This window comes from Camelus ferus, chromosome 9 (genome assembly GCF_009834535.1).
Source record: "Camelus ferus isolate YT-003-E chromosome 9, BCGSAC_Cfer_1.0, whole genome shotgun sequence".
Taxonomy (NCBI): Eukaryota; Metazoa; Chordata; class Mammalia; order Artiodactyla; family Camelidae; genus Camelus; species Camelus ferus.
The window spans coordinates 44,543,576-44,559,031 of record NC_045704.1 but is presented as its reverse complement, the minus strand read 5'-3'; the positions used below and the strand labels follow the sequence as shown (position 1 = coordinate 44,559,031).

At 53.9% G+C, this 15,456-nt stretch overlaps 2 protein-coding genes across 8 annotated transcripts in view; one reads left to right on the top strand and one right to left on the bottom strand.

Annotated features, from left to right (window-relative positions):
* Positions 1-3,896: 3,896 nt before the first annotated feature.
* NFATC3 (nuclear factor of activated T cells 3) overlaps positions 3,897-15,456 on the bottom strand; it is a 114,180-nt gene continuing 102,620 nt past the window's right edge. For 2 of the 4 annotated variants that reach the window (XM_032486597.1, XM_032486596.1), the window contains one exon: positions 11,724-14,597. Coding sequence is in view for 2 of the 4 variants with exons in the window: in XM_032486596.1 (XP_032342487.1) it covers positions 14,476-14,597 (122 nt within the window). In the remaining 2 variants the exon portion in view is untranslated. Of the gene's footprint in view, positions 6,408-11,723; positions 14,598-15,456 lie in introns of those variants that run through there. The other 2 variants (XR_004322462.1, XM_032486595.1) reach the window with 2 other exon arrangements.
* On the top strand, positions 5,246-15,032 carry ESRP2 (epithelial splicing regulatory protein 2). 4 transcript variants are annotated; one of them, XM_032486600.1, is made up of 15 exons: positions 5,246-5,475; positions 5,564-5,692; positions 7,160-7,273; positions 7,390-7,504; positions 7,851-7,949; positions 8,173-8,227; positions 8,300-8,407; positions 8,487-8,619; positions 8,707-8,749; positions 8,911-9,212; positions 9,312-9,524; positions 9,631-9,829; positions 9,978-10,164; positions 10,449-10,614; positions 10,691-15,032. In XM_032486600.1, the coding sequence occupies exons 1-15, from the start codon at positions 5,278-5,280 to the stop codon at positions 10,778-10,780; spliced, it is 2,151 nt and encodes a 716-aa protein (XP_032342491.1). In that variant the 5' UTR covers positions 5,246-5,277; the 3' UTR covers positions 10,781-15,032. The 4 variants fall into 4 exon arrangements, 3 of the variants coding, with proteins under 3 accessions (XP_032342491.1, XP_032342490.1, XP_014411262.2); XM_032486599.1 differs by having other exon boundaries at positions 8,297-8,407; XR_004322465.1 differs by lacking the exon at positions 10,691-15,032 and having other exon boundaries at positions 8,297-8,407; positions 10,010-10,164; positions 10,449-10,585.

Below are 15,456 nucleotides of genomic sequence, written 5' to 3'. Positions count from 1 at the left end.
GCAAGGGGGTGCTGAAGACCCATCTGGTGCAGGTCCTGTGTGAGTTACCATAGACACCTTTCTGCCAGGGCTAGGGAACTAGAGCCAAGGGTTAAGTGGGGGAAGGGGAGGGATCAGGACTGCCTGGGCCCCCCTGAACTCTGGCCACAGTCAGAATGTCTTGTCAGCTCAGCAGCCTCAAGTGACCATGGGCCCCTTAAAGGGTGACCTTGTCCTTGGGAGTTCCCTGGTTCCCTGGTGCCCCACTCCCATAGGCCCTGCAGTTGATAGGACCATGGCCATTCCAGGAGGGGATACCAAGGCCTGGTCAGCAATAACCCATGCTGGCACTGTGGAGAGGGGTCAAAAAGTGAGGGTCTTCCATATTCACAATGACCCCACCATCCACATGATCCCCCTAGCTGCAGAGCTGGGGACATCCTGGACTCTAGAAATCTCCCTCTCAGACCCACAATCAGGTGGTCACCAAGTTTTGCAAGCTCCACCCTCCCAAAGTCAAACTACTGTCATCCCCGTAGTAGCCTCCTCACTGATGTCTCAATTTCTGCTCTTATTCCATGACATTAAACAGTAACTCAGGCTCATGACTGTCCACTTCACTCCACTCATGACCCTCCCACTGCATGCCTTGTATGCATCTCACCCACACTGAGTGAAGACCCTGCAGGATATTCTGGCTGGTTCCCCCAACTTCCACTCCTGCTCTTCTCCCAGCTGTCTAATCTCCAGCCTCAGTGGCTTCCTTGCTGCCTAGAACAGGACAACCTCATTTTCCCTCAGGACTTCTGCAATTGTTGCACTGGGATCACTCTGCAACCCCCACTTTTGGGAATTCAGCTGAGCTCTGCGTTTAGGTCTCAGCCCAGGCATGACCACTGACTTTGAAGCAGCCCCCACCTAGTTCCCATTAGAATATAATCACCGGAAGAGCAAGCCTCTCATTTCCTAATACTGTAGCCTCCTCAGGTAACTAGTGTTACCACCAGCACAGACCCTGGCACACAGCAGGTGCTTAACATGTTGAATGAATGCATGATGAACCCCCTTCTCTACAACCCTCCCCATTTCCAGGATAGGGTCCTGGTGCCTGTCAGAACTAGAGAAAGAGATAAGGGACTGAGAGGCCCACATGGTTGGATGTAAGTTCTGAGAAAGACTGGGAAAGAGAGAGGGTGTTCCTGTGGAGCAGAACATTCTCAGCAAAGGCTGAAGGTGGGAAAAAAAAAACCCAGAGACTGAGGAGCCAGGCCAACTGTGGCATCTTCCTCAGGTGAGAATCCAGCCAGCATCCTCTGCACCCCCTGTGTAACTGGGCCCTTTGCATTCCCTCTCCCTCATCCAAGCGCCAAGCTCCCCTACCTGGACCAGATGGGTGGCTGGGCTTGGGGCAACTCAGTCAAGACCAGGGCCTCTGAGCTGGTTTGGTAGCCAGAGCTGGAGCCAGAAATGAGTCTATTTAGAGGCTGTTTCTCACTAAAGCTCACAGCTCAGTAGGCTCCTGCCCCTCTGCTGCCAGAGCCTCCCAGAAGTCAGGAGAGGCCAAACAGTGACCTGATCATGACAGAACCCTAGGGCATGGGGCCCAGAACAGGGCCTCTAATCTGGCCTAGGCATCAAAGTAGGCTGCCTCGTGGAAGAATTATTAGAACTGGGTCTTGAAGGATATAGTAGAGTTTCCCAGGAAAACAAAGGGATGAGTAGGTAGGTGGCTGTTCCAGGCAGGGAGCTTAGCATGTGCAGCAGCCTAGAGACCAGAAGAATCACAGCAGTGCGTCTGGATCACGTAGTTGTTGAGAATGGAACAGAGAGGTTTGAGGGTCCTGAAAACCAAGCTTAAAAATTTAGCCTAAGTCCAGGGAGCTAGGGGCCTCAAAGATTCTCAAGCAGGAGGGAAGCGGCCTGGGGCGCAGCGTCAAGGGTTTCCGGTTTCACCTCAAGACCTGTGGCTTTCTCTGGGGGGAGCCCTCCAAGGCACGCTCCTCCTCTCTGTCCCCCCGCAATACCTGGTTCATTCGACGGAGTCAGTGCGCCCTCTGGTGGGTACTCAGCGACTAGCCGGCTGTGAAGGCGCAGAGATGCGAACCCCGAGGGGTACGGTTCTAGCCCCAGTGCGCCTGCTACTCTGGAGGCCTGGGAGGTAAGGAAGGGTCACAACTGGCTCAGCTGGGGGTCACTGTGCTGCTGAGGATGGGGAAGGGCCTGGGCCAACGAGTGTGGATCGACGCGGTGGTCCTAAGCAGGTACCCAAGGTCGAATCCTCTTCCACTGTGGGATATCTCCCGGGAGGGACAGGGAAGGGTGATTTTACACAACTCTTAGACGCCCTGGAGGTCCACGAAAACACCCACACTCCCCAAGTGAGGAAGCCCACCCTGTATCTGCCCGGACCTTCACGTATCCACGGCTGGAGTGCTGGCTGCCTTCGTGGCAGGCCTCCAAGGGCTGAAGCGAGGGTGGGATTCCGCGAGCTTGGAGTACTGTTTAGGAAAGAAATCTGGCTGTGCCATTGGAGCCTTGCTATGCCGACCCCCCTCACGTACCTTATGTCAGATTCATTCATTCGTGATTCGTGAACACTAGCTAATGGCCGGGTAGGGATGCGGGGTATTTATCAGTGAAATACAGAAATCTCAAACCACAGTGGGGACTCCAGCGATGGAGGGAGGTGCCTTGAGAAGGGAAAATCTGGAGGGAGAGCAGAGGTTACCTAGGGCATGGGCGGGTTGGGAAGGGATGAAAGAGCACAAATGAGACTCTAGTGCAAAGTCCCTGTGACCCCAGGGAAGGTTATTGTTGAGGGAATACGGGAAGAGTGCTTAGACAACCATGCATTCATTCATTTAGTCTTGAGCCACTAGTGTGCCAGACAGGCTCAGTGATGGGCTCTGAGGATGAGCTCGTCCTCGAGGATGTGATGTGCTCGCGGGTGGGTGGGTGGTTGGATGGGGAGACAAAAAACGATTTATTGCGTTACAAGTTGATTTTGTGCTGGGGGAACGGAGATGTGAGAGCCGGTTCGGGGACAGGAGTGTGGGTTTAGTATTAATGGGGTGACTCAACTATAGATGAGTAAGGGAACTCAGCAAAGCTGGGGGGGATCTAACGTGATTTTAACAAACTTAGTTTTCCAAGAAGAGTCCAAACATCGCAAATTGTCATGTGGGTGGGGGCGGTCGGACAGGCCCAAGGGGATTTGGGGGAACCACCCCACGCTTTGGTTCAGTACCCGCCGGGGACCTGTACACGCATGAAAGCGTCTCCAATCAGAATGAGCTCAGGATGGATGTGGAGAGGGCATTTTTCTCATTTAAGGAAAAACAGAGAAGGGCCTGGCACGAAGATCTAGAGGTTGAATGGATGGGGGCTCCAGGAAGTGTGAGGCTGAGATCAAGTAAAGCCCGGATGGCCCGGCGGGGATGCCGGGGCTCTGTCCTGCAGCAGCAGAGCCCAGACTGGAGCCCGACAAGGGGCGATGCATGCCAGAAGTTTTAGGAGAGGCTGAGATGCTGTTGGGGTGGAATATAATTAACTGAAAGGGCGTGGCGCCGAGGAAGGGCCAACTTAGCCTGGCGCACGCGCGCTCCTGTCTGGATGGGGGAAGGGCCTCACCTCGCTGTTGTGCCCTGCCTTCCGAACAAATATTTGACATTCCAGGCTTATCTGGAGGGGGCGGGGCTAAAGAGCCACATTGCTTCTTCTCCCCGGGCCTGATTGGCTTAGCGCTTCCGGGGGGGGGGATCAAGAGGGCCGGCAGCGGTTGGCGGAATAGGAAGGGCCGCGGCGCTCAGGCACTTGCCTACATCCTAAGGGGAATCGCTGGTTGCCCGAAGCTGCTGGAAGACCTGGCTATTTCTCTCTCCCTGCCGACAGCCGTGTCCCGGCGCGAGTCACTAACGTCCCGGGCAACTCAATCTCTTTATTCGTCAAGTGGGTACGAGCTGCAGCGTGGAATTAGTAAGCATGGCCTTGGAGGCGCCCCACCTCTACGCCGGACTATTTCGCTCTCTCAGTTTCCGAAGGTCCGAACGCAGTGCCCAGCTTTTTCGAGTGAGGTGCGGCTCCCGCCCCAGTTTCGGCTCCGGCTTGGCAACCCCATGCCTCTGCTCCTGCCGCGCTGGACTCCCTTCTTCCCGCCGGATTTTTCAGTTCCTCAGTCACATAAATGGGAGAGCCTGGGCAAGTCCGGGCGGTCTGAAAACTTGCTGTAAAAAGCCTCACCAAGCCAGACGAGGCGAAAGAGTTCCAGGAGCCCTCCACGAGGGACTATCCGAATTGGAGAAGGATCTGCGGCCTCCTCGCGCACATTACACTTTCGCCGCTAGCCCCCACTGACCAGCACACCCACAGGCAACAGGCCTCTTGTCAAGGCGGGAAGGCAAAAACAGGCAGCAGTCCCCACGTCGGGTAGGGGTGAGGCTCCGTGCCCAGACCATCAGGCTCAGAGCCGTCTAGAGTGCAGCTCTCAGGAGCAGGTGCCCGGGGTCGGGGAGACGCGCTTCTTCCTGGTCCAGCACCCAAGCCTGCGAACCTCCGACCGCGTTTTGGCATGGCGGGCACTTCCCAGAGCCAGACTAAGGCCCGGCCTTCCCACCTGTGTGGACAAGCCCTTCCCAATGATCTCTGGTGACACCTACCCCCAGAAGAGCTCTAATGACTTCTGGTGCTCCTTGCCACCCTCCCCTTCCCTTAGTCGACTTCAGGCCTTTGGGTGATACCCGGTAACTCTCACAGCAGCCTTTGACCCTGGGTGACTTATATTACCCCTCCAGACTGGCTGTCGTGACCCCCACAGCCTCTAGACTGACTCCTGGTGATTTTCACAAGTCCAATGGACACTTACGGACTGAAGAAGGTCCCTGGTTTTGCACTTGGCCTCGTGGGTGGGTGGGTGTGAGGAGGATGGGGTCGCCTCAGGAGTCAGGCAGGGCCCTCTGAGAGAGTGGGACTTGAGCGCCCGCCAGGCCGGGCGTGAGAGCGCGCGTGCCCAGGGCTAGGTTCTAGCGGCCCTCCCTCACGGTTCCCAAGGCCGCCCTCTGTCACGTGGCCTGCGGGGCAGACAGGTAACTCGCCCAGAGAGGGCGGTGGCCAGTTGCCGCCCCGCCCCGCGGAGCGCCGCGGGCGGGTCTCAGCAGAGCCCACTGCGCCAGCCGGGCCGCAGGTGCCGCCCCCAACACAGGGTGTCCCGCCCAAGCCGATCCGCGTCTGCCGTCGGCCGGTGCGTGCGTGCGCTTCGTCGATCCGCGTGTGTCGGGCCAAGCGCCCCCTTCCTCTGCGGCCATGACTCCGCCGCCACCCCAGCCACCGCCCCCAGGTCCGATCCCCACCGCAGACTCCGCTGCTGACCCCCGTCCCGGTCCTGGACCACTGGTCATACTGTTCGGGGCCACGGCCGGAGCGCTGGGGCCGGACCTGGGCTCCGACGAAACTGACTTAATCCTCCTAGTCTGGCAAGTTGTGGAGCCGCGGAGCCGCCAGGTAGGGTGGAAACGCGGCGGTGGGGTCTCCAGGGAGCTTCAGGATCCAAGGGGCGCAGTGATTGAGCTGTTTCTCCCGCCGCTTGCAGGTGGGGACATTGCATAAGTCACTGGTTCGCGCTGAGGTGGTCGCACTGAGCCCGCAGTGCCGCGAGGCGAGCGGCCTGAGTGCCGACAGTCTGGCGCAGGCCGAGCCGCTGGACAAGGTGCTGCAGCAGGTGAGCTCCGGGGCCGGGGTGACTGAAGGCACAGCCGGGCCACAGGAACATTTCTCTGCGGAAGAGGCGGCAGGAGGCGAGGCCTGGCGCGCCACAACCAACTGGCCCAGGCGGTAGGACGGGTTCCTGTTGTTTGAAACTTTCAGCGACTCCCTCGTGTGCGGGCCATTCCTGGGGGGCGTCTTTTCTGACTTCTCATTGATCCACTCCTACTGAGGGGGTGGAGATGGAGGCTGAGAGACCCCTCCCAGAGTACCCGGCATGCCGGGGAACTACGCTGAGACGCCTCTGGGAACCTGCCTGGCCAGGTGTCCCTGAACAGCAGCAGGAAGAAGAAAGGGACAAGGGGCCCAGACTTGGCCATAGGTCACTGTCTCTGCAGCTTGCGTCCTCGACCCACCCACCCGCCTGGGAGACGCTGGAGCGGGGGTGTAGGGCGGTGTCTGCCCCAGAGGCAGACGCCGCCAGGTGTAAGCTGCTCGTCCAGGCCTGTCCCGGCCGGCTGGCCAGGCGTGGGCGCTGTCCGGACTGCGCCTGGAGGCTACCTGCCTTCTGAGTGCAAAGGCCTGGGGTGCCTCCCTGCTCTGGCTGGAGTGGGAGGCGGTTCCCATTGCTATTTTCTTATCTTCCCTACCGCGTTCACCCTGTGCCTGACTCTTGAGTAGAATGAGTGAAAGTGCCAAAGCCTTTAATCTTCCAACAATTCTGGTGGTTCCTGATGAGGAAACAGAGACATAAAGATGTTGAATCTGAATCTGTTCCAGGAGCAATCCCAAACTAGCCCCCAGTTGGAGAGTGTGCTGGGCTGCCTTGCTCTGCCAGGCTCAGATTGTAAAGCTGGGGTTGGGGGAGGTTTTTGGGCCTGTGGTTAGTGCTTATACCTGTTCTCCAGCAGGGACAGAGGATGGGGGAGGGGCCGGGCAGCTTCCCACTCTAAGAGCAAATAGGTCAGTGCCAGCCAGTCGATATGGTCTGGGTCAAAGCTCATGCTGCCCCTGGCGTCCAGGTGTGGAGCTCTGTCCTTGGAGTTTCTCTGCTCCTTGGTTGGTCAGACCTAGGGGCGGGGTTGCCATTGACCATGAGCAGGCTGGGCCTCAGGCAGGACTGGGCCTCCCCCACCTGTATGAGTTAGTGCCTGGTCAGGGACAGGTTTAACCTGCTTTGCCCCACCCCTTCCCACCTGCTTGTCCCACTCCACCAGGTGTTTGCTCTGGCCCCACTCCAGACTCCTGGAGTGTGTGTGATGGGGGCTCAGGTGATATAGGACTGCCCCCTTTTGGCCTGGAGAAAGATGACAGTGGACTGGGAGAGAAGGAGGACACTGAGCCAGGCCCAGCAGGTGTGGCCACCTCCTCCTCAGGCAGGAAAGGGCTGAACATCTAGCTGAACCAGCTTTGCAAGCCTTCCCTCCCACCCCGCTGCCTAGCTGTGAGTCTGTCTGTCTACTTCCCCACTCCCTATTCCCAGTTCTCACAGCTGGTGAGCGGGGATGTGGCTCTGCTGGGCGGGGGCCCCTACACGCTCTGTACTGATGGGCAGCAGCTGCTTCGACAGGTCCTGCATCCTGAAGCCTCCAGGAAGGTACGTCACCACTGAGGGCACAACAGGGGGTAGGGTTCCCAGGACCCCCATTGTCACAGGGGTGGGGCAGGGGAGCTCAGTTCCCCCCATTCATGCCCATTCCCGTGTGCCCCCAGAACTTGGTGCTCCCCGACACCTTCTTCTCCTTCTACGACCTTCGCAGAGAGTTCCATGTGCAGTACCCGAGCGCCCGCCCTGCCAGGGACCTCACCGTGGCTACCATGGCACAGGGTATCTGTGACCCAGCAGGGTTAGGAGGGAGGGTCGGTTGTAGGCTGAACGTGAGTATGTGCATGCTGGTGGGTTATATGAACACACTCAAGTTTATATTACCTGCTGAATCCTTGAGTGCATGTCTCTGTCTATGTTGGGGCACATTTGGAATGTGGGCATACATCTACATATGTCAGGGCTGCAAAACTGTAAGGGCATACATGAGCTAGGCCAAAACAAGTGTGTTTGCTAGGATTCTGCATGTCTATGTAGGGAACTTGAGTCTAGGTGGGACAAGGATTAGTGCTCATGCTAGTTGCCCTCTCATGCTGGGATTTCCTCATTGTTATTTCTCTGCTCATAGACTTGGGACTGGAAACAGATGCCACAGAGGATGATTTTGGGGTCTGGGAAGTGAAGACAATGGTAGCTGTCATCCTCTACCTGCTCGAAGGGCCCAGTGGTAAGGTTCCCCTCACCACCTGTCACCTGTTCTCAGGGATGGGTGAATGCCTACCTGTTACTTCCTCAAAGTTCCCCTCCCCATTTGTTACCTTCTCTGAGAGGCCACAAGATGAAAGCCCCTTTGTCACCTCCTTCTCCTTCAACTGTCCTCTTTTTGCAGAGCTTGGTGGGGAGAACCCCCTCCACCAGACCCTGCTGACCCCCATGCCATCTCCTCTCAGGTCAATTGTTTTCGAAGCCCGAAGTGGTAAAGCAGAAATATGAGACAGGGCCTTGGTGAGTGTGAGGGCAGTGGTGGGGGTGTCAATAGCTGGACAGCTCTGACTCTGTGCCCTGCCCCTACAGTAGCAAGGCTGACATGGTGGACAGTGAGACTGTGGTTCGGGCCCGAGGGCTGCCCTGGCAGTCATCAGACCAGGACGTGGCTAGATTCTTCAAAGGGCTCAACATCGCCAGGTGGGTACAGCAGGATGGGTGGGTGGGCCCAAGAGGGCAGGCCTACTCAGGAGGCACTAACACAACACTGGCTCTGCAGGGGCGGTGTAGCACTGTGCCTGAACGCCCAGGGCCGCAGAAATGGTGAGGCCCTCATCCGCTTTGTGGACAGCGAGCAGAGGGACCTAGCACTGCAGAGACACAAGCACCACATGGGTGTCCGCTATATCGAGGTGGGGCTCTGGGCTTGGGAGTGGAGCAGGGCAGAGCTGAGGTGGGGCACGCCAGAGACCCATGTGCTGCCCCTGCTGCCCCTACAGGTGTATAAAGCAACAGGAGAGGAGTTTGTAAAGATCGCAGGGGGTGAGTGTGCTCCTAACAGCACTTAGCTCCCCTTGGTTCTTGATCCAGGTCCTGCTTCCCCAATGCCCTTTGCCTTTCTCCTCCCCTGCGTGCCAGGTGTGGGTGGGTATTTGGAAAGGCACAAATGAAGTCAGAAGGTGACTTCCACGCCCCCCAACAAGGCACATCACTAGAGGTGGCTCGTTTCCTGTCACGGGAAGACCAAGTGATCCTGCGGCTGCGGGGACTGCCTTTCTCGGCTGGGCCAGCAGATGTGCTAGGCTTCCTGGGGCCAGAGTGTCCAGTGACTGGGGGTGCTGATGGGCTGCTCTTTGTGCGCCACCCTGACGGCCGGCCCACTGGTGATGCCTTTGCCCTCTTTGCCTGTGAGGAGCTGGCACAGGCTGCACTACGCAGGCATAAGGGCATGCTGGGTAAGCGATACATTGAACTCTTTCGGAGCACTGCAGCCGAGGTGCAGCAGGTGAGCACCCAGGGCTCCCCTTACCCCCATGCCCTTCTTCAGGATGCCCCTTCCATCCTCTACTTGGCATGACCAGCCTGTTGCTGCCTTCCTTACTAGGTCCTGAACCGCTATGCATCCAGCCCACTCCTTCCCACACTGACTGCTCCGCTGCTGCCCATCCCCTTCCCATTGGCCCCTGGAACTGGGAGAGATTGTGTACGCCTCCGAGGCCTGCCCTACACAGCCACCATCGAAGACATCCTGAGCTTTCTGGGGGAGGCAGCGGCTGACATTCGGCCCCATGGTGTGCACATGGTACTCAACCAGCAGGTAAAGCTGCTGCCAGAGGGGAGGAATGCTTAGTTTGGGAGGGGTCTGTGGTTGGGAGTAAGGCACTCTTGCATACAATAGACTGCTTACAAGATGGTGTGCACAGGGCCGGCCATCAGGTGATGCCTTCATCCAGATGACATCAGCAGAACGGGCCCTAGCTGCTGCTCAGCGTTGCCATAAGAAAGCAATGAAGGAACGTTATGTGGAGGTGGTCCCCTGCTCCACAGAGGAGATGAGCCGAGTGCTGATGGGTGGCACCTTGGGCCGCAGTGGCATGTCCCCTCCACCCTGCAAGCTGCCCTGTGAGTGTCCCAGGGGCTGAGGAAGAAGGAGGCACGTGGGGACCAAGCTGTTATAACCCTCACTTTCTGTGTTGGGGACTCTTTCTGGCTGCCCCACCCAGGGCAGTGCTGGGCTCCCTGCAGATATACTCTCTACTTCTGCCTTTAGGCCTCTCACCGCCTGTCTACGCCACCTTCCAGGCCACCCCAACACTCATTCCCACTGAGACGGCAGCTCTGTATCCCTCTTCAGCACTGCTCCCGGCTGCTAGGGTGCCCGCTGCCCCCACCCCTGTTGCCTACTACCCAGGGCCAGCCACTCAACTCTACATGAATTACACAGCTTACTACCCCAGGTACCGTGCTAAGAGAACTTCATAGTCTTGCCTCCTTGTCCTGGTTTGGGAGTGGGGTGGTCATGATCCCCTTTCTGGGCCAGATGACCCAAGGTCTGTTGTGGCTTGGACTTTATTTTGAGACAACAAGGGAGTGATGGGCTGACTGATGCCATCTACAAACTAGAAAAGAGATGACTCTGTAGAGACTGGGGTTTTAGGGAAGAGGAAAGAAGAGGCAGGAAAGTCTTGGTCTAGGCCATAGGTGGGACTGCACTACTAAATCCCTGCCTCTCCCACCCCAGCCCCCCAGTCTCTCCCACCACTGTGGGCTACCTCACCACACCCTCTGCTGCCTTGGCCTCTGCTCCCACCTCAGTGTTGTCTCAGCCAGGAGCCCTGGTCCGTATGCAGAGTGTCCCGTACACAGCTGGTATGAAGGATCTGCTCAGCGTCTTCCAGGCCTACCAGGTGAGGTGTGGCTGGAGGGCTTGGGAAACTGGCCAAGTCTGGAGCTCCCTGCCCTAAATCTCTTTCACTTCTGCAGCTAGCCCCTGATGACTACACCAGTCTGATGCCGGTTGTTGACCCACCTCGCACTGTGCTACAGGCCCCCAAAGAATGGGTGTGTTTGTAGGTGAGGGATCCAGGAGGTAAGAGCTGGCTGATGTCCTCAGCTAACAGGTCTCTCCTGCATCCAGAGAACCAGGACCCTCAACCTGGTGGCTTCTTTCTGGCTTGTCAAAATTCTCAGAAGGCACCATGAGGAGCTCAAGCCCCAGCTCCATTCCCCACTTATTGCCCTACCTGTTTACCGCAAAGATGATGGCTGGACCCTGCATGCAGGGCTTGGGGTGGAATGGCGCTACCCTGCTCCCAGTGGTCTGATCTGGGCCTCTTAGGTAGAACCCAGAGAGCCATTGGTCTGTTCTGGCTATGGCCCATGCCTACAGAATCTGTAGGGCTGATGTCCACAGCAGGCTTGCTTTCTTTTTAAAAATGTGAGCCCTGGTGCCTTCAATGTATGACTCCAGGGAGCTTCTGAGTAAAGATCCCAATGTTCTACCTTCCCCTGTCCTTTCTGGTGGGGGACAGGGAGGCAGAGAGTGCTGGCCCCAGCCCCCATGATACTTGGATCTCGGTGGCCACATTGTGCCAGAGATGGCCCCACCTGAGGATGCTAGCCCTCCAGCTTGGCACAAGGAGTTATCAGATGGCAAAATCACAGGCTGTTTTGATGGACTGTACTGCAGTATCCCCAGAGGACACTAGGGGGCAGGAGGCCCTCACAAAAAAACTCAGGCTTGACTTAAAGGGGATTTTCTGCCTACTTTTCATGCACACCTTGGGCAGGCCAGTTGTCCTGAACTCAGCAGACACCTTGGAATGCCCTTTGCACTCATTAGAGGGTGCAGAACTGAAGCTTCTGAAGGAATTTGGAACTCTACCCTCTCCGTAAAATAAACAAAGGTTCCTAACCAAGTGGACTTTTTAAAAGCCAAAGTGCCCTTCACTTTGGCTCAGAGTGAGGGGCTCCACACCAGCCCCAGGCAGAGGAAAACTCAGGCAGATTTCAAGAAGATTGTTGACCTGTCACCGTTTATTATTTCAGCACTGTAACTGAGGAGCCTGAATTGCTGGCTCTTCTTCCCTTTGTATTTGTGTAAGGAGCACTGTACTCCTATAAAAGGTTTTAAAATACAGACTGTACAAGAAAACACAATCTTAAGTGCTGTAAACATAACTGAGAACCAGTTCCTTAACACCATCCATTTTACAAAATACAAGGTTTCAACTTGAGCCCTTCTGAGCCTTACGGATAACCATCTGTTCTGAGTATCAAAGCCAGGCTTTACAGCCAGACCCAGCAGAGCTCTGGTGATAGTGGCTAGCCCTAGACAGGAGTGGGATGCACCCTGGGCAGCAGCACCACACGCAAACCCAAAGACATCTGTTCCTTTAAAAGCTGTTTTCAGCCATGTTTCTCTGTGCATCTCCAGTATATAGAAGGCTACTCATCCCATTCCTCAACCCAAGATCTATCCCGGGTTGAAGGGAGAAGGGGTAGGTGCTAGCACATGCCCAGTTGCTCAGTGCTGTTACTAGAAATCCATTTGCATAGTCCAATGGATGTGTGCTTTAACATCACTATGTTGCACAAAAATTAAGGTCTTTATCTACAAAGCCAAAAAATACTGACTCTTACACCAAAGCTTTTACAAAGCTGATACAAAACTGCTTATGTAGTATACAAAGCTCTATTTTAAAATTTAACTTTTATTTTAAATAGGAAAGCATTTCTAGTGCTACAGGCATCAAGGTATTTAAAAGGCATCAAAATTTGGTGCATAGCAACTCTGGATCGTAGAGGCTTTTGTTTTTGAGGGCGGTAGAGCAACCCCCAAAGGGTCTTGCAAGGGGAGCTCTTGCAAGAACCCCATGTGAGGCAGCTACACCGGGGACAAGAGGGTGGAGGCAAGTCTGGCCAGTTCTCTGGAACTTCATCCCAGGGGCCAGCCCCCTACAACCCCTCCAAAGGAAGCTCTGGGCTTCCAACCACAGGCCCTGAAACAAGTCTCACTACCTACACTCCATGACACAACTCTCTTGCAAAGAAAATAAGAAAACATTGGGCTCCAAGAGGGATTAGAGTGATCTGCTGAAGGACAGGCATTTTTCTCTAACTAGTTTTAGGGAGAAATCTAAAACAACATGGTTTAAAGGAAAAGAAAACATACTTCTTCATTCTGGGTCAACAGCTCCTACCTGGCTGACTAGAGGTGGTGGGCAATGAGCTGGCTCCCTCCATTCAGGCCTTGCTTGGCCTCAGTAGAGAGTACTGGCATCTAGGACCCACAGTCCCCTGGAATAACCACATCAAGTCTTTGACCAGCCCAGCACACTGTAGGCACTCAAAAAATTTGCTTCCTGAATTAAAGTACATTTGAAAATATACTGCAAACTTCAGGGGTTTTGAAGAAGGACCAAACCTTGGACTAGGATATCAATCCCATTAAGGAGAGGGGCAAGGGCAGGGTTTGAGAAAAGCACCCAACTTGGGCACCTCCTTTGGTAGACAGCAGGCTGGAGTTTCTTGCTGGCCCCACGTTAGGCACAGCAGCAGCACCAGGGCATCTTTGGTGTTAAGGGTCAGGTCTATGATGCTACCTCATTTTTGGATTTGCCTCAAAGCCTTTTGGAAAAGGCCATGCAGATGGGGCAGGGTAGGCCAGAATCATTTTAGGCTGTAAACAGAATGAGGGGAAAGCCTTCTATGCCAGTGTGAATCTTACAAGCTTCCCATCTTAAAAGCTTCCTGCATGTTCTCTGCTCCTGTCCTGAAGCAGAGCTCATTGTGCTTAGCTTCTAACACAGCTTGGCCTCTATAGATAAGCTAGAACCAGCAAAATTGCCTAAACCATTATGAGACTCATGAGACTGTGGCTTCAAAAGTTACAGAGGAGCCAAATGCAGATGCTCCCACTTGGAAAACGTCTGGGCAAGAGGACACGAAAGGGAAGAGTACTCCACAGCCTACCTATTTATAGGATGGCAGGAAATTAAAGCTACCAAGCTAAAAAACCCCACCTTCCAAAGTCACCTTACATGTAGTTATCTTACCCAAGGCCCTGAGGGAAAAAAGCAGTTTCAACATGGAGACAGTACAGAGAGATTGCAGGAAGATTACTTAGAAAGTTACAAAAAGGCTATGCTCTGGAATGTCGTTTTATATTCCAACACTTCAATGATTGGAATGGTCTCTTCTCTTTTATCTAACAGTTTACTTTTATAAAGAGGTATGAGCTACATTTGGCTTTATTTCCTATGAATCTATGAAAGGCTTCAGGACACATGCTGAGTTTCTGAGGCAAAGGTGTAGGCTTGGGAGTTTTTTTTTTCTTTTATATTTGCTTCTGGAAGGTTTTATCAAAAGTTTCTACTTTAAAAATATCATCAAAGCTAAAGGGTCCTTTAAATGACCACAAAGCAGTACAAATCACCAATCCTAGCTAAGCAACCAGGTCACCTGCAAAAGCAGCACCTCTGAAATGAGAGCCTGCTGCATTCACACTCAAAGCACCCATCATATAAAAGTATCCTATTTAAATATAAAAAGCAAAGCTCATTTTCCCAAAGCTCAAACAGCCTGTGCTGCTGCTATTCTTTTACAAAATCTACCCAAGGCCTGAGTTGGAGGAATGCTGCTTTCCCCACATAAGGTGATCCCAACTCCTGGCTCCATCCTGAAGGTCGCAGAGTTGGAAACCCAAGGTCCAAGGAGAGAAACATGAGAAGTATGTGAAGGTGGACACAAGGCTGCAGTGAGCACTGTTAGAGCCCGTCGGATCTTCCTAAATCCAGGGAATCGGGACCTGGGAGGGGAGCCTGCCTGCTCACCCCTGTTCCTTGGGAAACAGAAATCTGGGACATGTCTCTCCCAATTATCTCGTTCACTGAAAAACAAGAAAAGGGAGAGCAATTAGTGACCTCTGTATGACTGACCATATGATGCTCAATGCCAAGCTCTACTTCAAAGACATCTTTTCCCTTTCCATGGCTTCCTATAAAGGTAAAGGCAGTGCTTGAAGCCTGCTCTTGAACTGAATGGAAACATCATTCCAAAAGTTCCAGACCGCCCTCCTTCTCTCCCTTTCAGTTCAGTTTTGGTTGGAAGGAGGATGACTGAGAGAAAAGGGAAACATTCTTATTGTCACTCTAAAGGCTCATGCTCTAGAGCAGAGGGTAGGATACTTTTGAAATGTGTTATCTTAATCTAACATCAGACTTTTCCTTAATTTGCATCCCTTTAGGAGAGTTTTCCCTTTCTTATTCCTGCAGTGTACCTTGTATATAAAGTGAATAAAAATAAATGCTTTGGTGAGAGTAAACCACTGAGATTTGGGGGTTTTGTTACTCTATGCTAATATGAGCATCCTTTAGTATGTGGGGGCATTTGTATTGTTTCTGATCCTTTCAGAAAAGACTCTTGATTTTGTTGGTTTCTATGATGTGCCAAGCATCTCAGGGAGCATAGTGTTCTGTGAGGTCCAGTGCAAATAATTTCAATCCTAAAGAACTAATATGGAAATGAACACCCCAAATGCCTCAAATAAGAAACTTCAGTTCTCTCACCATTCGCTTTGAAATGAAAATTCTTTGCTTTATCAACTAAAGAGTCTATACTAATTCTACTCCTAGTCCTATACTCAAGAGAACTGAAAACATATATCCACATAAAAACTTGTACTCAAATGTTCAACAGAATTATTCATAATAGCCCCAAAGTGGAAACAACCTAACTGTCTATCAAGT

Bases quoted from the DNA above. Each gene is read 5' to 3' on its own strand.
- ESRP2 (XM_032486599.1), top strand. From the start codon at position 5,278: ATGACTCCGCCGCCACCCCAGCCACCGCCCCCAGGTCCGATCCCCACC. The intron at 7,505-7,850 runs GTATCTGTGACC...CTCTGCTCATAG, and splicing joins CGTGGCTACCATGGCACAGG to ACTTGGGACTGGAAACAGAT. The intron at 9,213-9,311 runs GTGAGCACCCAG...CTTCCTTACTAG, and splicing joins CTGCAGCCGAGGTGCAGCAG to GTCCTGAACCGCTATGCATC.